The sequence below is a fragment of the Gymnoscopelus braueri genome (genome assembly GCF_963280865.1).
Source record: "Gymnoscopelus braueri genome assembly, chromosome: 18".
Classification (NCBI taxonomy): domain Eukaryota; kingdom Metazoa; phylum Chordata; class Actinopteri; order Myctophiformes; family Myctophidae; genus Gymnoscopelus; species Gymnoscopelus braueri.
Window position 1 is genome coordinate 45,828,331 of NC_137618.1, and position 21,171 is coordinate 45,849,501.

At 40.7% G+C, this 21,171-nt stretch overlaps 1 protein-coding gene across 1 annotated transcript in view; it reads right to left on the minus strand.

The window, feature by feature from the left end:
- Nucleotides 1-3,449: 3,449 nt before the first annotated feature.
- Nucleotides 3,450-21,171, minus strand: part of LOC308073388 (uncharacterized protein) — a gene marked incomplete at its 5' end in the record, with an annotated part of 31,716 nt that continues 13,994 nt past the window's right edge. The window contains 3 exons of the mRNA XM_080412259.1: nucleotides 3,450-4,179; nucleotides 15,606-15,978; nucleotides 16,114-16,446. Coding sequence (XP_080268385.1) covers nucleotides 3,765-4,179; nucleotides 15,606-15,978; nucleotides 16,114-16,446 — 1,121 coding nt within the window. The 3' untranslated portion in view covers nucleotides 3,450-3,764. The remainder of the gene's footprint in view (nucleotides 4,180-15,605; nucleotides 15,979-16,113; nucleotides 16,447-21,171) is intronic.

The following is a 21,171-nucleotide window of genomic DNA, read 5'->3' on the forward strand; positions in this document are numbered from 1 at the left end:
GTTGAAAGTCTATTCTCCGCACTGGGGAGCCTCTCAGCACCCCACCTACTCTGTAAAATACACTTTTTGGGCAGAAAATAAAATATGTCAGCGAGACGGAAATTATTTTTATTTACTCCACAGTGCTCTCTACAGATTTTGGTTAATGGTAAGTTCAAATCCTCCAGATCTGTAGAGGGCACTGTGGAGTAAATACATTTTATTTCCGTCTCGCTGACATATTTTATTTTCTGCCCAAAAAGTGTATTTTACAGAGTAGGTGGGGTGCTGAGAGGCTCCCCAGTGCGGAGAATAGACTTTCAACAACACAAAACAGCCTTTGCTTCGGTGAGTAGCTAAATGGTTTTGTTTATTTTCACTACTCTTGAGCGCTTGCAGGGCAGTGGAATTCCTTGTACATGCGCAGAGCGAGGGGTCTTCCAGGGCGTTAGAGGGAACTCACTAACGCTCTGAACCAGGGCTATATGATCATGTACACTGTATCTGCTGTTTTTGAATAGCCAAAGTATAACATAATGGTTAAAATGATTGTGACACTAATTTAGTAACTAATTGTAACCAATTTAGCTGGGGACCCCCTGGTAACCCCCCCAAGGACCCCTGGGGGTCCCCGGACCCCACTTTGAGAACCGATGCTCTAGCCACAAGGCCACTGAGCTGGTAGATATGAGATATGAGTACAATCAAATACTTGACTTTGGATGGTACAGTGAAGTATATAAAAAAATTAGGTCGCAGCACAATTTACGGTACACTAATTTGACATTATAAGCCGTTATTACAAATAATGTGTTTCTTATTAGCAATAATGTTTTTTTATTAGAAAGAAACAAACGTTGTTATACCCTTATTTTCCACTATTATCCCTTAATTATGTTCTAATTAGAAATTGAATGAAACGTAACAAAAGGTGTTATTAGAAATGGTGTTCTCTGCAGACAGAAACAAACACAGTTATACTTTAATTATGGAACATAATTCCTAGAGGCTAACAAAGCCTAATAAGACCTAACAAAGCCCAATAAGACCTAACAAAGCCTAATAAGAACCCCGCAACTACTACACGATGTGATGTTAGGCTACTATTAGTCTACTGTAAGGGTTTCGTTAGAACAAATGTGTTCTTTATTAGGCTTTTATTTCATGTTATTTCCACTTACTTCAAGTTACTTTACATATAATTACACAGAACTGTACCGTAAATTGTACATCAGCCATTCCGGGCTAACTTCATGACACATTATATTCTTCCTACCTTTTTTGCTCAATAAAAATTATTATGTTTGTAACCCCTGGGTAATTTCCCCAGCGTTAATATGTGCCTATTTCAAAACCTTAGTAGTAGGCAGGCAATTTAATAAGTCAACAGGTCTTTAGAAGCTAGTACCACTTTAAGAGATCAGTCTAACTTGTAGCTCCGACGGAACCTCTCCCTCCGCTGTATAGCTCCGAGATGAGGTTCCTCGTTTCTCGGTGCCGTTTTAGCAGAACATTGTCACACATTTTCCACTTTACATGTTTCTTACCCCTTTCTGCACATCGTATCCAAAAAGTAAAGGTTTTCTGCCATGCTCTCAGATGTTTTAAGTTCTAGCGCACAATAAAATCTATCCAACGAGTTGAAAAAAGTATTTAATTTGCCTCTGTCCTTATCCGGTTACATGTTTTTAAGACATTGCGCAAGAGTTGCACCCGTAGAGATAACATTACTGATTCCCCTACTGGTCAAATGTTGAATTGCATCTTCTAATGCAAAATATTATGGAACCGGCTGAGGACAGAGGCGAATTAAATACTTTTTTCAACTTTTTGGATACGATGTGCTGAAAAGGGTAAGAAACATGTAAAGTGGAAAATGTGCGACAATGTCCTGCTAAAACGGCACCGAGAAACGAGGAACCTCATCTCGGAGCTATACAGCGGAGGGAGAGGTTCCGTAGGGGCTATCTAACTTGTTGACTGATTGGTCTTTATGACGGGCCATCACTTTTCCAAGCATATGATTGGTTGGGGGGCGGGACGTTCTTGGTGTGTCTGAAGGACTCACATAGTGTATTTAAACGGGAGCATTACGTGACAATCGTACCACAGCATAAGTGATGAACGAGTTTGCTCATCTGTATTGATAGTGTTTAATATTTATCCTGTTTGGAGTCAAGACGAGTCCTGGTTTTAACGTTACTGTAGTAAGCAGGCGTCTCGAGTTACACTGTTGTTAGCCTCTCATGCTAGCTGAGCTAAAGTCCAGTGTGAGAAGCAACACCGGGATCGTTTTGGAATATAAAGACTTTCGGACACTTGTTTTATATATTTTATTCAACGTTTGTCAGAGAAATGTATTATTGTTAATTGTCAAGGTTTGTTTTAGTGTCCTTAATTTTTTTTTTCTAAAGTGCTTAAAAGAAATGTGTCCATAATAATGGATTTCAATGTCAAAATGGCTTATTTTGCAGTGAGTGAAAATAAAATAATAAGCTGCAGCAATTGTTTCAATGTATTAAGCTTTCCGAGTTGATGTTATGATCTATACAGCAACCAGCCAAGGGTGTGTTTAGGCTATTTTATCTTCACCTAGCCAAATGTATTGAGAAAGTAGCCTAAGTTAATGTGCCTCATGTTTTATAATATGTAATGGAAGTAGGCCTACAGTTTGTCAGAAAGACTAATAATCAGCGAATATTGATATATAACGAGCATGCATTCTCCTTTCATGATGTCAGCATGGACTGGCTGGTGTACAATTTACGGTACAGTTCTGTAGTAATGAGAAGTAATTTGTTCCTAATAACAACATAATAATTTTTATTAAGCAAAAAGGTGGCAGAAGTATAACGTGTCAAGACGTTCGCACGGAATAGCTGGTGTACAACTTACGGTACAGTTCTGTAGTAATGAGAGGTAATTTGTTCCTAATAACAACATAATAATTTGTATTAAGCAAAAAAGGTAGGAAGAATATAATGTGTCATGAAGTTAGCCCGGGATGGCTGATGTACAATTTACGGTACAGTTCTGTTGTAATTATATGTAAAGTAACTTGAAGTAAGTGGAAATAACATTAAATAAAGGCCTAATAAAGAACACATTTGTTCTAACGAAACCCTTACAGTAGACTAATAGTAGCCTAACATCACATCGTGTAGTTAGTAGTTGCGGGGTTCTTGGCTTTGTTAGGTCTTAGGCTTTGTAAGGTCTTATTAGGCTTTGTTAGGTCTTATTAGGCTTTGTTAGGTCTTATTAGGCTTTGTTAGCCTCTAGCAATTATGTTCCATAATTAGAGTATAACTGTGTTTGTTTCTGTCTAATAGCAGAGAACACCATTTCTAATAACAAATTTTGTTACGTTTCATTCAATTTCTAATTAGAACATAATTAAGGGATAATAGTGGAAAATAAGGGTATAACAACGTTTGTTTATTTCTAATATATATTTTTTATTGCTAATAAGAAACACATTATTTGTAATAACGGCTTATTATGTCAAATTAGTGTACCGTAAATTGTGCTGCGACCAAAAATTATATACTTCACTGTACCATCCAAAGTCAAGTATTAATGTCTAGTGACTTGAATTTGCTAAATCTACTTTTATTTTTCACTTTACATGATGTAATTTGTTAAGCACATTTCAACAAGGCACTTCAATGTGCTTTACATGAAACATTAAGCAAAAGAAAAACATTATAAAAAGGAGACTGGAGTTCAGTTAAAAGGAAGAAACATAAACACCTATTTCTCTCTTACACAATATTTTCAGGCGTGCTTTATTCATCTTCACTAAAGGGCTTATTCCTCAGCTTAAACAGCTTCTGTGCCACTGTAACCAGTCTCTTCCTGTACTCCAGTTTGTTGTAGTTCCGCTCTGGAACTCCTCTGAAGCCGTAGATGGCGCCCCACCAGGCAGCAGCGATCACAGCTGTGGAGTCGCTGTCTCCACCGTGGAAGAACCCATGATTGGCCAGCTTCTCCCATGAGTCACCAGCGCATAGGAGAGCATCATAAGCGATCATGGGGGCATCGTGACCACTGGCACCACCAGTACTCTGGAAAGCAATGTCCCTATAAAAAACGTCCCTTTCCTTCACGCCATAGCATTCTGGAAAGTGTGCTTTTTCAGCTTTCCCATCCAGGATTCCTCTCTGTGTCAGGTAGTTCTCCCAAGATTCCTTAAAGTAGGCCCTATAACATGGATCAGTGAATGAATGAATCACACAAACTGAATGTATTACTCTACTACATTTAAATAAACCATCTGCTATTAATAATACTGCTTTGACATTGAACAACACTCACACAAATAGTAGTCATTACAGTACATACAATGGGATCCAGAATCATTGCCTTTGATAACGATGGATGATCATACTCTCTTAGACACACACACACACACTGGCCCTCATTTATCAACGCGGTGCAGCCCAAATAATGGGCGTACGGCGAGATCACCGCACCTTTCGGCATTTATCAATATATCCTGACGTGGGCTTCATCCTACCGTACTTTGAAATCTCACGTCTGATCGGGACCAGTTGTTGACTTTGGCTGCACCCGTTTATTCCATCCTAGACCTGCGGAGCAACATTGTCTGACTGTCTGACAGGCATCTGGACACATAATCCACTCCTAAATGTATATCTACACTAATAAATAATCCCTGTGAAAATATAACATTTTATAAAGTAATTTAAACAAACTGCTTTAACAGTCATTCAGATAAGATTGCAGATCTGGCTGCATTGAAAATAGCAGATCTACAAGCTCACAAGCCAGCGACGCGTTGTGAGCTTGTAGATCTGCTATTTTCAAAATATACGAGCGCTTCTGCGAGAGCACTCTCGGGAGTTTAGACCGGTGCAGCGGCGCTGCTGTTATATTTTCATGGCCACCGGGAGATCAGACATTTAACCCATGGTCCAACACACACCAGCCTTCATCCATTAATGTTCTCTCCAGGCTATCTCTCATTAATGCGGAGCGGGACGGGACTCGCCCGTCCGACGGTCCGAGTCTCACAGGGAAATGGGAATAGCCTACATGACGGCTTTATTTTAGTGTAACTCGAACGCGCACTGCTCGGTATGGGTTAAATAAATTAATATACAAACGTATTCTATTCATGGCGATGTGATTGGTATCATAATATGTCATTCATGTAGGCTACAAGCCTACAGTACGTGACAAAGATTGTACCGCTACGCTACGGATTACATGAAAGACACAGCTAGGCGGGTGTGTGTGTGTGTGTGCAGGGCCGCACCAAGGGTAGTGCGAACGGTGCGGCCGCACAGGGCCCCGCGCTTGGGGGAGCCCCGCAAAAAAAGTAAAAATGATTCTGTTAATGAACAGAATCACATTTATTAAGAGTTATAAAAAGAAATAACCGCAAATAACCACCAAAAACCCAATAACCACCAAACCCACCCAATCGCACAGGGCCCCGCATTTCTCCCGCACGGCTCTGTGTGTGTGTGTGTGTGTGTGTGTGTGTGTGTGTGTGTGTGTGTGTGTGTGTGTGTGTGTGTGTGTGTGTGTGTGTGTGTGTGTGTGTGTGTGTGTGTGAGAGAGAGAGAGAGATGCGTGTGCGCTGCGTCTGTGGCGAGGCGAGCGGGGGAAACTCTTTCTTATTGGCTTTTCATGATGTCTTTGGTCGTATACTGGTTCTTCATATGTCGTAAAATCGGGGTGGTTTGAGAATATTTAAGGGCGTGTTATTTAAATGACGCTCGTTTTCAGACATGAGATTTATCAAAGCTCCGACCTGATGTACACCAGGATTGGCTGTGTAGGATTCGTTGATAAATGTGACTTCGACGTTGGTGTACGGCCGAATATATGGAAAAATATAAGCCGGTTTATACGCTCCGTTGATAAATGAGGGCCACACACACACACACACACACACACACACACACACACACACACACACACACACACACACACACACAGTCGGGCAGAAACCAGCTATATCCATTTTTAAACATTTAATGTTTTTAAATAAATCAGAGCTATTGAACACCCTTTACGTCTGTGTGGGTTTTACAAACATTTAAACAATGAAAAGTATCAAGAAGCACTTCTGACTAAACCTCCAAACTCCATTGGATCCTCAAACTGTCGTTCAGACCACCTAACTCCAACTTTGGAGATGGTTGTTTTTTCCATCATTGATTAGAATGACGGAGTCAGACGGAAAATAATCTACGATCTCCACATTAATGATCAAAAGCCTCTTAACTCCACTTGAGCTGTATTGGGGTAAAGGTATTATAATATAAGGAGGGTGCACCCCTCCATTCCTAAACCCCCCCACTCCTACACCCCCCCATTCCGAAAACCCCCCCCCCACTCCTACACCCCCCCCACTCCGAATTATTTTTTCGGAGTGGGGGGTGTAGGAGTGGAGGGGTTTGAAAACTTGTGTCTCTTGTACCCCAAAAAATATATTTTTTTAACATTCAGTCATTCATTCTCATTTCAGAGATTTTCAGAATGGGCGTGTCTGAACAGGCCATTTCAGAATGGCAATGCAAGTGACATCACTTGCCTTGCCATTGCATTGATGATGGCCAGACAGAATTGCTCAGTAGCCCCCCCCTGCCCAAAAGGACGTTTTGGTATTGCAGCTGAAAGTGCTGTATAAGCCAGAGACAATTGACTTGGGATGAGTATATCTGAGTGATGATTTAGGCTCAAACCTTTTGAAAAAGGTTTGAGGGACATAACCATATGATATTAAATATCAAATATATTTTTTAAATTCATGGTGTAGATCCTTTAAAGTAAGCGCATCGGTTAGTGTGATTGAGTGCGCTTCCACGGCCTCTGTCTGTCTGTCTGTCTGTCTGTCTGTCTGTCTGTATCCATCTATGTATCTTGTAGATCGATCTGTCTACAAGCTCGGTTATTGTGAGCTTGTAGATCTGCTATTTTCAAATAGCGTATGTATAAAATAGGTCTGAAGTGGTTAGTGTATGGTTCATAATATAATAATTTATATCAGACAGACAGACAGACAGACAGACTGGTTCAGTCCATTAATGTTGTATTCAGAATACTACAACATTTATTATTATTATTATTATTATTATTATTACCCTTATTATTATTAGTGTGGTTGCCCTAACAGGGCAACCAGACTATAGTAATCTTCACACTTTATTATTATTATTCATATTCAAGATAAACAATATTTCCAATCGCATCACAGCCCACAGTTTATTTTTCCCAATTTAGTGCCATATGTCAAAATGACCGGCTTCACCGGGAATCGTGTGCTTGTATTTTGCTAAGAGATTGGTTGCATAGTTTTATTGATATTGATTTATTAGTGCATTAAATTTCCCCATCCACTTCAATGAAAAAGTGAAAAAACTCAAATTCAAGTATTTTTTTCTCAGAAACCGTAAGAGCTAGAGTTCCCAGATTTGGAGGGGAGGTTCATAATTTAGTCCAAAATTATTGAAAAAATAATTACACTAATCGGCCACATGGTGGCGCTATAACAGCCCCCTTTACGTTTTGGCCTATAACTCTTGAACCGTAGGTCGTAAAATCAAAATTTATTTTTCCCTAGATTCCTTGGGTCATGACGCAACTCCCCATATAGGCCACGCCCATTTGCGTCAGGATAGATTTTCCGCCATTTAGAATTTTCTTCAAAACACACTTTTAGCTCCTCCTCCCATATATTTTGTCCAAATTTCACAAAAATCGGTACACATGATCTCTGGACCCATGCGATGGGTATTTATGCGACAGAATTTTGATAGTCCATACCGTTCGTCCGTAAATGGCTTCCAAAGTTAGCGGGAGGGGCCCGTTTTACAAAAAAGCCCACAAATCACAAACAAAACGTCCAGTCAATCCCAAATTTGAATCACATGTCAAGTGTGGATTACTCAACAAATCCCCAAAATAATTTCCACTTTGATCCATAGGGGGCGCCACAAATGCTCAAAATGTAACCTTTTGATGCAAAAACCATATGTTGGGGGGACCAATCCTCTCAAAATGAAACGCAAGTGATCTCAGGAGTTGCGTGACAATGTAATTGGCGCAGCCTCCGACGGTATTCCTCCCAGCGTATTCCTCGAGTCCCGGCGGCAGCGAACCGCGACTAGCGTCGGCGCAACCACACTCTGCAATTGCCCTCAATTGCGACGCGTCTAGTTATTATTATTATTACCCATATTATTATTATTACTACAACTACTATTACGCTATTGTTATTATTATTATGCTATTATTATTATTATTACTACTACTATTACGCTATTATTATTATTATTATTATTATTACATTCATGTTGATCTGTCACAGCTCACCGTTGCGCGCACGTTGATTGACGGGTCAGTAATCACGTAGGCCTATACTCACAGACGCTCACATGCTCAGGTTTCTCAGATGTTTTCTCGTTAATTAACCCACTTGTCACATCTCACATGAATAGTATACGCATCAGTGGTGGAAAAATTACTCAAATGTTTTACTTTAAGTAAAAGTACCAATACTGCAATGTAGAAATAGGCCTAGGCTACTCTGTACATGTAAAAGTCCAGAATTCAAATTTGAGTAAAAGTATCCTACAAAGCCCAAGTATTGGTATCAAAATGTACTTAAAATACCAAAAGTAAAAGTACTCGTTATGCAGAAGGTCCCATTTCACAAGTTTTTAAATGTATAAAAATCCTTTGAATAGCAGATCTACAAGCTCACACAATACAATTATTTATTTGATTTATTTGACGCAGAGAGAGAGAGAGAGAGAGAGAGAGAGAGAGAGAGAGAGAGCTAGATCTGTGAAGCTGTTGCATTTGACCAATGAAATGAATGAACCTCTTGATTGATTGATTGATGTAGTTTATTTAGTAAGACATGAGAATAGTACATGACAGTACATAACAGTACATGGAAGTACAAATTCACAATACAAGGTCTACTAAACTGGAACTCTCATTAAGCACTAAGCTTGTTTAAGATGAGACCCCCATGCACACAAATCATGATGAAATATAAGGCAGATAGATATACACACTACTATACAGAATGTCATACAATCAGCTTTCAGGTTACTGGTATGAAGAGAGAAAAAGAAAATATATATATATACAAAAGAGGAAAATGAAGGAGGGGGGGGGGTAGGGGGAGTAGGTTAAGACTTAGACAGGGGCCATTTTCGAATTGCAGCCTCCTGAAGGTGTATCTTTAGGGCAGTTTTGAAAGTGAGTAGGGTTTTACACTCCTTTACTCCTTTTGGTAGGGCATTCCACATTTTCGATGAATAGCATGAGAACGAGTTCATTCCCTTAGTTGAGCCAAATCTGGGTTGAACATGATTTGTGGAGCTGCCTCTGGTGTTATGATCATGGACTGCATTAACATTTTGGAAGTATTTTGACAAATACAGGGGGATCCCAATGTTGTGGTGTATCTTGAAGACCAGGCCCATAGCAAGTTGCTGTACTCTGTCCTCAACCCTAAGCCATCCAATCCTAGCAAAATGAGCAGGGGTTAGATGGGTTATGTGATTGAGGCCAAGAAGTAGCCTTACAAGTTTGTTTTGGGATGTTTGGAGCCTTGTTTTTAAGGCCTTGGAGGTGTTGTGATACCATGAGGTGCATGCATAATCATAATGACCTTGAATGAGGGCCCCTGCAAGAATTTTCAGAGTATTCTTACTGACTAGACGATCAATCCTCCACAAATAGCGTGTTGTTTGGTTGACATTTTTTATCACTTTTTCGGCGTTTTTGTTACCAGAGAGGTTTGCCTCCAAGATGGAGCCCAGGTAGGTAATTTCATCCTTTCTTTTGATGACATCATCACCCACTTTGATCGTGAAACTCTCTACCTTGCTAAGGTTAGGACTGGACCCAAAGAGGATGGATTCAGTTTTACCCAGGTGTAATGAAAGTTTGTTGTCAGAGAGCCAGATGCAGATCTTGTTGAGTTCGGTGCTGAGAGTTTTCTCAACCTGCAGCCTGTCCCTGTCCGAGACTAGCAGGGCCGAGTCATCTGCGAACAGGAACAGTTTGCAGTCGCAGGCTGATGACATGTCATTCACATATATCAGGAACAGTATAGGTCCTAGTATGCTTCCTTGTGGGACACCACAAGTCACAGGGAGGGGGGGGGACTGGGTGCCGTTTACTTCCACCACTTGCTCCCTCCCTTCCAGGTAGGATCTCATCCAGTTCACTGACGTATCATCAAAACCTATTGCTTTGAGCTTATTGATCATAATTGGGTGATTAACAGTGTCAAAGGCCTTCTGGAGGTCCAGCATGACCATGCCACAATATTTGCCCTTGTCGACATCTTGTTTGATAGAGTCGTTCAAATAGAGAAGGCATGTGTCAGTGGAGTGGTTTGTTCTGAAGCCAGATTGGAATTTGTAGATTAGATTTTTTTCGGCAAGATACTTATCGACCTGTTCATAGACTATTTTTTCCATGACTTTCGAGATGGAGCTAAGAATAAAAATAGGGCGGTAGTTGCCAGGGTCTAATTTGTTTCCTTTTTTGTACAGAGGGGTCACCCTTGCTTTTTTGAAATCGTTAGGGACCCGTCCCTGTATGATGGAGAGGTTTATTATGTGGGTAATGATTGGAGCAATGGAGGCGGCTGAGTCTTTTAGAAATTTGGCGGGGATATTGTCGAGGCCTGTGGCTTTGTGTTGATGAAGAGCATTCAATTTTTTAAACATCTCCTCTGTTTTCACAGGGGAGAGTTTAAAATCATCTTTGCGTACACCCTGTTTTTCGTAAAATGAGTCAACATACTCCTCACCATAGCACCCAGAGTGAGGGGGTAGTTTTTCAACCAAATCTGAGGTTATGGTCGTGAAGAATATGTTGAGGATTTTACTCACTTCATGTTTGGATGTGAAGAGAGTGTCATTCACCTTGAGGCTTATGTTTGTAAATCTGGTTTTCAATTTCTTGCTGCAGCCTAGTAGGTTGTTGAATAGCTTCCAAAGCTCTCGTGGTTTGCTTTTATTTTCCTCAATTTTGTCATTGAGGAAGCTTTTTTCTGCTAATTCGAGCATGCCATTAACCTTGTTTCTTAGCTTGTTTCTTTCTTTTTCAAGTTTAGCTACGTGGGATTCGAGACCTTTGTTAAAACACCTGGCGAGTTTGATCCTACCTTTATGAAGCTCAGAACACTTTTTGTTTCTGACCTTCATGGCAGTAAGGATGTCCGAATTCATCCATGGTACCGAGCGGGTTTTGACCCTGATGGTTTTCATGGGAGCCACACTGTCCAAAATTTGAATGAATTTGGTTTTGAAACCAAGCCAAGATTCGTCTACCTGTGTGCTGTTTAGTACGTCGGACCAGTCCAGTTCCTCTAGCCTGTGATCTAAGTCCTCACTCTTATAGTTTTTGAGGTCTCTGATCGTGACTGATTTGTGGTAACCGGTCTTAGGTTTACGTTTCTTTCTGGTGCAGAAGATCATGTTATGATCAGATATGCCACAGGTAGAAACACCACTATTGAGGATTTTGTCCTTGTCCGTTGTTAGAATGAGATCTATGGTAGTTTGAGTGGTAGCACACAGCCTTGTGGGCTGAGTGATCAGCTGGTGGAAAGAGTGCCGATGACAAAACCCCTTGAATGACTTACACACTGACGCTTCCTTTCGGAGCATGTCTGTGTTAAAGTCACCAAGAAGTATCGTCTCCGCACACTCCACCTTAGCTAAACACTCCTCAAGTCTTTCATAGAAATCAGTCTGGTTAGGAGGTCTGTATATGGTACCGACTAGCACAGGTTTGGCATTTTTAAAAATGATCTCGACCCACACAGCTTCAATGGCTGCATCCTTCAGGTCTTCGCGAAGGATGCAGTCATTGTCATTATGTACATACATGCATACACCACCTCCGTTTCTCCCATTAATGCTCCTATCATTTCTGAAGAGTTTGTAGTTTTCAATTTCAATCTCAGAGTCCTCTATCGTATGATCAAGTTTAGTTTCAGAGAAAGTTAAAATGTCAACCTTACCATCATAAAACATCTGCCTGATTTGTGTTAGCTTGTTTCCTACAAGGGAATTCACATTGAGGTGAATCATGTGCAAGCCAACACCAAACGATTTGATCATTTGATCAATGGAGAGATGTTTGTCCACTGATAGATCAAGTTGAGGAGCAGTATCGGGGGGGAGGGGGGTGTTGTGGTGTTACCGTCCTCTGGATACCTCCGTTTGAAGATCGCGCAAGAATGAACAGCTAAACTGTTGCTAGATAGATAGATAGATAGATAGATAGATAGATAGATAGATAGATAGATAGATAGATAGATAGATAGATAGATAGATAGATAGATAGATAGATAGATTTAAATTGTAGGCTGTGTGGAAATAACTGCAGTGTGTATTTATGTTGTAACGGTAACAGCCAGAATAGGTGGACACCAAAACATTCTGGGCACTAGGGCTACTGGGCTAACTGGGCACCTTGGACGAGTGGGCATTAGGGACATGTGGACACTTGGAAGAGTGGGCACTTAGGGTGGATAAGAGTGGGCGGTAGGGACATCTTGGCACCATGAAGACTGGGCACCGGGAAAAATGGTGTTAATAATCAATGTTAATAAAGAATACAATCTCACAGGCAATGCACATAGTGCCCACTCTCCCTGGTGCCAAGATGTCCCTAGTGCCCACATATGCTGAATCCAATTAATACATCAGCAGAGATGAGAATTACGTATCTTCCCGTCCGACAGACAGACAGACAGACAGACAGACAGGCAGGCAGGCAGGCAGGCAGGCAGGCAGGCAGACAGACAGACAGACAGACAGACAGACCCAGGCCGTGGGAGCCACTCAATCACACTAACCGATGCGCTTACTTTAATTATAATATAATAATAATAATTATAATAATCCTACACTTCGCAGATATAAATTATTATATTATGAACCATACACTAACCACTTCAGACCTATTTTATACATACGCTATTTGAAAATAGCAGATTTACAAGCTCACAATAACAGTTGTTGTGAGCTTGTAGATCTGCTATGTTGCTGAGCGGTACATTGCTGGAGATAGATAGTTTGATAGATAGATACATAGATAGATATTTAGATATATTTATAGACAGATAGACACGCCTTTTTTGGGGGTTTAATTTTTTTCATTTTTCTTTTCTGAAACCGCTCCATTAGCGGCGCTAAGGTGGAGCCTGGAGCTTGTGGGTCCATAGCTAAAACCCCCAAAAATGTTAGCCTACAGTGGGCTATATATATGTACAGTACACGTTGTGTATTATTATGTTACAGCATGCACTTGCGTGCGTAGTTATGCACGTGGAAAAATCCGGCTTGATATCGATAGAGAAAATAAATTATAACTAGAAAATGTGCTCCTCGGAGCACAAGTCTCCGCCAGCAGACCCGTGCTATTTTAATAGCACGGGTCGTCTTGGTAGAACGGGTCGTCTTGGTAGAATGCGCGTGGTTTTTGGTGTTCTGCAGGGGCGACTGAATATGTAGTGTCTGCATCTAAAGAATGTTCTTCTTGAAGCAATGTGTCATATGGGAGTCGTCGTAATTGACTGGTTTGTTCAAATGCTTGTCTGTCTTCTTCATCTTCATTGTCTTGAACAGTTTCAGCAGTTGATTGGTGTGTTTGATCTATGTCAGTTTTCTCTAGTGCTACATAATGTATTTGATCAAGGTGGCCAATTGTTACAGTATTAAGACTTCGGCCTTGTTGTGGGATCAATTCATCTCTATAGTCCTCTTCTGTGTTACTGTTGTAGATGAGTATGCTTTCTTAGCTTTGGCCTTCTGCGCCTTTGCTTGACCAATGTTAGGTGTTCTCAGAGGGACACACACACGCACGGACGGTACTGTTCCAATGAAGACTGATTGATCCTGTCTTACCTCACTTCAAAAAGGCATAAATGGCCTTTTGAAGTGATTTATAGGATTTTATTTCGTCATGCGTCCCTCTAGCCAATCAAAGGCATTGGTGTCAACATATTGACACGTGTCACGTGGAGCTTGACCAATGTTAGCTTGGCTAGGGGCCATGCTAACACACGGCGGGACGAAGCGAAAACATACTCTCCACCTCCGGCGGAGACAATAAATTATAATAAATTCATGACTGATACCAAATGAAAATATTAACTTGACAGACCATATAAAGATTAAAATTATAAGAATTCAAGTACAATTGCCAGAGATCTGGCCTAATGAAATCTCAACTGTTGTGTCTGAATGCGCAAAATATGCCGATATACAATTATTATGAGTGACCCCTTGGGCCAGGGGGGGTCCCGGGGGGGGGGGGGTCCCGGGGGGGGGGGGTGAACAGCCGCGCCAGAAGACTGCAGATATGGTCGATGGATCGGAAATTGACGTTGGTGCCATGAAGGATCGACTACGTCGGCGGGTCGGTATGGGGGAGAACATTTATTCATGACTGATAGATAGAGTGGCGGCCTTTCCTATGTTTCACCCGTTTCAATTGAAACGGGCCCCCAACCTCAGGGGGCCCCCACAAAAAAATTATAATAAAAAAATGTTTTATTATTATTTTATTTTTTTAAAAATATTTTTTGACTCGCATCCCAGTCCGGGGCCCGCCTCTGGCTGGCCGACGTCCAAGAATTTCATGCAAGAAGAGGATGTAGATCTGATTGAATCAGCTCAAGTGAATCATGTGAGTGAGTTGTTTTAGCTGTCTGTCCATGGTGGAAGTGCAGATTAATTAATTTAGTTCAAAAATGCATCATTATGGATTGTGGAAGCAAACCAACTTCAGTCCACAAATTATTTTGTGCATATGGGGGCCCCACATGCACCCCCCGCAAAAAAAAAAAAAAAGTTAGATAGACAGGATTTATCTTCGGAATGGCAGGGTTTACTCCAAGTTTTCAAAACCCCCCCACTCCTACAACCCCCCACTCCGAAAAAAAGAAACCGGAGTGGGGGGGTGTAGGAGTGGGGGGGGGGGGGGGTTTCGGAATGGGGGGGTGTAGGAGTGGGGGGGGTTTAGGAATGGAGGGGTGCACCATACCAACTTTGATGAGGCAGTGTTGTGTTGTTCTAAAAACATGTTCCTTTTCATTTCCTGAAAAGTTAATATTTTGGAAATAGCTGGTTTCCAGTACAGCCCGACTTCAGAGATATATTGTTTTTATTAAGAGACGTCAAAAGACGTCATTGGCGGTGTGGGCTTACAAAAAACAGCCGTCAAAAGACATCATTGGCAGGGAATGAGTTAATATGTTTTATTAATACAGCTCAAGTGGAGTTAGGAGGTTTTTGACCATTAATGTGGAGATAGTTATTTTGTCCATCATCGATTAGAATGGCGAAGTCAGGTGGGAAAAAAAATACCTGAATTGGAGTTAGGTGGTTTGACCGACAGTTTGAGTATCCAATGGAGTTAGGAGGTTTGGTCAGAAACGCTTTTTGATACTTTTCTTTGGTTCAATATTTGTAACACCCACACACAGACGTAAAGGGTGTTCAATAGCACTGATTTATTTAAGAAAATAAAAACGTTGAAAAACAGAGATAGTTGATTTCTGCCCGACAGCGCCGATATAGTAATTATTTTATCTTATTCTTCACACTCACCAGTTCTTGAGGTTATCCTCTACACAGTCGCCTGCCTTGCTGATGTACTCCTTGGCTTTCTCCAGGACCTCCATGAGGCCGTGGCCCCAGGCCTCCACAGGCGGGCTGCCCCTGACGGCGTAAGCCGTGAACAGTGCTGCAGCTAAGGCCCCCAGGTACCCGGTGGGGTGGTGGTGGGTAAGACGCCCGCTCTCAATACTCACTGCTACCAGGTGACGCTCCTGCTCTGGGTCAGGGAAGCGCAGGCCGATGCACATGGCACGCATGGCCGCCCCACAGCCTCCACCCCTGGGGTTGAAGGGTATCTTGTAGTCCTTGGCTCCTCTCTTCATTCCGTCCTCCAGCTTCACACAGGAAGACATGCAGGTCATACCTGGAGAAGGAGGAGAACAAAGACATTTTCTTTCATTACACAATGATTTTGATTGTTCCTAAAACCAAACAATGTTATCATGCTGTGACAGATTTAACACACAAAAGCCTTCAAATTGAAGTAATGTATAGATACCTGCTCCACGTCCGTCCATGTCCTTCATACTTTCTACGTATTTTTTCATCAATTCCCCACACAGATCCGGCAGGGTTGTCTTATCCTTGCCCTCGACCTCAATCAGCGCCTCCGCGGTGGCCAAGTGCATGATGGTATCATCGCTGAGTGGAAAGTCCTTGATATCCAGCTTAGCCAAACCACCTTTCTCTTTTACTTTTCGATGAATAAACTCCCCATTACTCTGAAACTCCCAGACGCCGTGGTTGTAGCCCAGGGCATCACCTGCACCGCTCAGAACCATGCTGGCTTCATACCTCTCCTTCAAGGGGATTTCAGTAGACATTATGACTCCTTAACTGAGGACATAAGAAAAGGGCAACATTTCATTTCGAATTATATCATATTGGCTTTATTTCAGTTCTTTCAGATAATAAAGTCACATACAAATGCGTTTGCATTTCAACAATTTCATTTAACTAACCTCACTAACCATTCAACATTCATTGCTATACTATATTTAAAGTCCAATAAATTGTATTTTGTTCAAATGGCAGTGTAGCCAAATGTAACCATGTGTGGAAAGGTCTATACAAAATAAAAAGGGGTGACAATTTAAGGAGACCTTTTTAATACCTAAAAAGAAAAAAGAAAAAAGACCATTAATGCATCAAAACTAATCGACAATCTATACTATAAAAACTGGTCAAACATTGACCAAATTGGTCTAATAAGAAAAAGGTAAAAATTGGCGAGCTTGAAGATATATTTAAACTATATTTAATACCTCAACTAACTCCTACAATTGCAAGTGCTTGTCAGAGCAGTTCACATTATTTTGGGGGACACACTTGTCAATAGAAACATTCCATTGACCAGAACTGTAGGGGGTGCAGTAGAGTAAAAAAAAATCCATCTGGTGGAATATTTTTCTTTTCTGGCCAAAAAGTTTATTTTAGACGTGAGGTGGCGGGAGAGGGGCTTCAAGTGTTCCCACTAAGGAAAGTAGGCTTTCAACATCATAAAACCGTCTTGTTTTGGTGAGTAGCGAAAGTGTATATATATATTTTTTTTAACTACAGACGAGAGAATGCGCAGCCTACGCTACCGGGGGTATGCAACCCTATGGACCAGAGCTAGTCTATATACAAAGCTTACTGTATTTACTCCACTGCGCCCTCTACAGATCTGGTCAATGGTAATTTATATTGACCAGATCTGTAGAGGGCGCAGTGGAGTAAATAAAAAAAAAAGTGTCTCGTGGACATATTTTATTTACTGCCCAAACGGGCTGACACGGGGACTACAAATTTCACGCCCACTTTTGAGACAGCGGCGCTACTTACCGTTATAACAATGAACTGCAGCTCTCAATGCAATCTCTATGAGAGGCATTGTAAAATACTGTAATTTCACTGGTTAACTACTGAGGCTGTAGCGATTTTTTTGTGTTCCAATAAACTGTCCCATTTGTTTAACTTATCCTTTTTAATGTCCCATATCTGTCATCTCGATATACTACCCACAATATACTATAATATACTCCATCAGTGTGTCAAAAGTTCTAGCATCTGACATCTAAAGTTTAAGTGGTCGCATGGTATATACGTCACGGACGCATCCCTTGAGGTTTTCAATACCCATATACGTTTGTGTCTCTCATGTATCATTTCATTTTGGACAATTATCCAAACAGCATCTTGCAAGACTATTTGTATATTAATACTATCCTGGAGAATTCACTAAGTAGTTGAAAATGTCGGGATACATATGTCAAGTTAATACAACAGCAGTAAACCCACACGTTTTAATTGTTCATGTACTGTCGGAGCTCCACGGTAGGTAGAACATTAATATAAGCCTATGAGATGTTCAAAATATAGACATGAACAAAGTCAGTCGGGATTTGGATGAGAATTCATAGTCGGCAGCACTCGGTGCTCGTAAAGACAGTGATGTCACTGAAATGCGACTACTTGTCTGTCTGCCGTCTACCCTCTGCTGTGTTAACATTATGGGTAATCCATTAAAGTGGCAAATTAAATGCTATTAGGAAAACAAGAAGATATGTTGACAAAGACACTCCATACATTTGGAAACATATTTTTATTTAAATCAATATCGTCTCCAGTTAATGTAGGAATATTTTAAAAGTAGGCTAACTCTCATATCCTCTCATAGGGAATGCATTGGCAGCTGCAGTTCATAGTTCTCACGGACCTCGAGTAGCGGCGCTGTCTCAAAAGTGGGCGTGAAATTTGTAGTTCCTTCCCGTGTGTGTCTATGGTTCACATGACGCTCGTCTGTCACAAGCGTCATGGCACTACTTGTTCCTGTTTTTAGAAAGATTTACATTTACAACCAGCACATCTACATAAACGTTCAGATTTCAAATATAAAGTGCTGATCCCCCGGCCACGGATGTTACAAGTTAAAGTGCATGGGTCTAAGTACCCGTATCTTCCGTAGTGTTCAATAAAAAGCGTTTTAATCCAATCGCCGGCCATTTTCTATTTTTTTTAATAATGTATCAGGGTGCAATACACCTTGCAACCGATAGGGCGCACGGAGTTGAAAGCGGATTAAAAATCTTTGTATTGAACAATACAAGATACGGGTACTTAGACCCGTGCGCTTTAACTTGTAACATCCGTGGCCGGGGGATCAGCACTTTATATTTGAAATCTGAACGTTTATGTAGATTTGCTGGTTGTCCCGACTCCCGACCTTCAGGGACCCCCTGATGGTAATTTATAATCCCTGTCGGATTCTGTCGGAAATTCCCAGTATTACTCAAAGGACGGCAGTGACGGAGCGCATCCGGTGAAAGCCGGTATGGGTACATCCACACATGAGCGCACGCTAGCGTGCAACTGTACGCTAGGTGACGCTAGCCCTTGTTCCGGATACGGCCGTACTTTGATAACTTCCGGAGCTTTGAGCAGCTGGTGGGCAGTAACGTTTTTCAGGAAGTGTAGTTCCTTCACTAGTGCTATTTGTAGAAGTCAGGACTGAATAACACTACTCATCATGAAAACATTATGCACGTGCAATATAAAATATTAATATTATCCAGTGATATGAAAACATTAGCTAATGTTTTCATATCACTGGATAATATTAATATTTTATGTCAAGGTGCCTTGACAAAATTAAAACACCATTACATTATTATGAATAGTATTAACCACATGAATCCCAGCATGGGGGGAACATAAGCCAAAAATAGCCGATCTACAAGCTCACAACGCGTTGCAAAGCGACGCGTTGTGAGCTTGTAGATCTGCTATTTTTGGCAGAGAGATTTGGTGTTGACAGAAAAAAGCGTGTTGACATTTGGCGCTAGCGTGCGCTCATGTGTGGATGCACCCGTATGGGTGCATCCACACATGTGCGCCAACTTGACGCCCGGAAGTCGGAAGTCCCATCCACTCCCATGTTAAGTTAAAAACCGGAAAGACCGTCCCGATATGCGTCCGGAAAAGCATATCCGGGTTCCGCTCAAGAAACGATCACCCGGAAGTGATAGGCACCAACCAATAGGACAGATACGTCCTGTGTTCTCTCCACTGGGCGTGTTTGTCTCTTGTAGTTTCTTTACAGGGGAAATGCAAGGCAGACGTTCCAGCACAAACACAACAGTACTCATGCACTCTAATTCAATAAATGTAAACGTCCTTATTTATTTGTGGTGAATGGCCTGAATACTTTGCACTGTTTAGTTGATCCCTTATGAATAGCTTATGTGAGCACAATAAAGAATAGAAGATTAATACATTGAATTACTATCCAAAATACATTATAATGAGCATTATGAGGACCAGTTATATGAAGATAAGATATAATATAATATTATAATGAGCCTTAAGTGAGGACCAATTATTTGTAGATAAGTTATAATCATATTATAATGAGCATAATAAAGAATAGCAGAATAATAAATTAAATTACTATCCAAAATAAATGAGAAGTTTCTTTTTATTAATTCTACAGTTTCACACACAAACGTGGGCTACAAAAAACGAAACATCTCTGTCCTTTATTGTCATAAATTGCACTCTTCTACAATCTGTCATTCATAATTATTGATGTAATTCAAATGTCTGTATTTGTTTGTTTGTTGATGTGGGCAACGAGACCAAAGTTATTTTGGTCTCCTTGTTTAAATGTGTTTTCTTTATTGCTTGTCAGAATTAACTTACTTGTTAACTATGGTATTCCCTTATGCTTTAAAAAAAAAAATTATGTTTTATTTTACCTTACTTACATATGTTATGCTCCAATTGTAGCATAAAATATATAAGTAAGGTAAAATAAAACGTAAACATTAACTGCTGTTCAGCAGCACTTTGTAACTGATGTTTTGAAAAGTGCTATATAAATAAAGTTAAAATTGTATTATTATGTAGCCTACTCAAACCCTTTTCTCAGTAAAAACGGACCTACTTTTCTTGGACTTTTTTCTGTCAACACCAAATCTCTCTGCCAATACTATTCATAATAATGTAATGGTGTTTTAATTTTGTCAAGGCACCATGACATAAAATATTAATAGGCCTATTATCCAGTGATATGGAAACATTAGCTAATGTTTTCATATCACTGGATAATATTAATATTTTATATTGCACATGCATAATGTTTTCATGATGAGTAGTGTTATTCAGTTCACACTTGTCTTGTACAAATAGCACTAGTCAAGGAACTACACTTCCTGAAAAACGGCACTGCCCACCAGCTGCTCAAAGCTCCGGAAGATATCAAAGTAACGGCGGATCCGGAACAAAGGGCTAGCGTCACGTAGCGTACAGTTGGCGCTAGCTTGCGCCGCTTGCGCTCATGTGTGGACGCACCCTATTACAGTCAATGTAAACAGGAAGTAAACGAGGGGGAAACAATTGCGTTCGGTCAGAGACGGGATTAAAACACATATCTATTAAAATATATGGACTAATACAGTACAAAAAGCTTTCGAATGCTGAGTTAACATCCGGGGCTACCGGGTAAACACCTTATATTTTGCATTTGTTTCATGTTCGGAGAAATACGGACTTTACGGGAGGATGTCCAGTGACAATT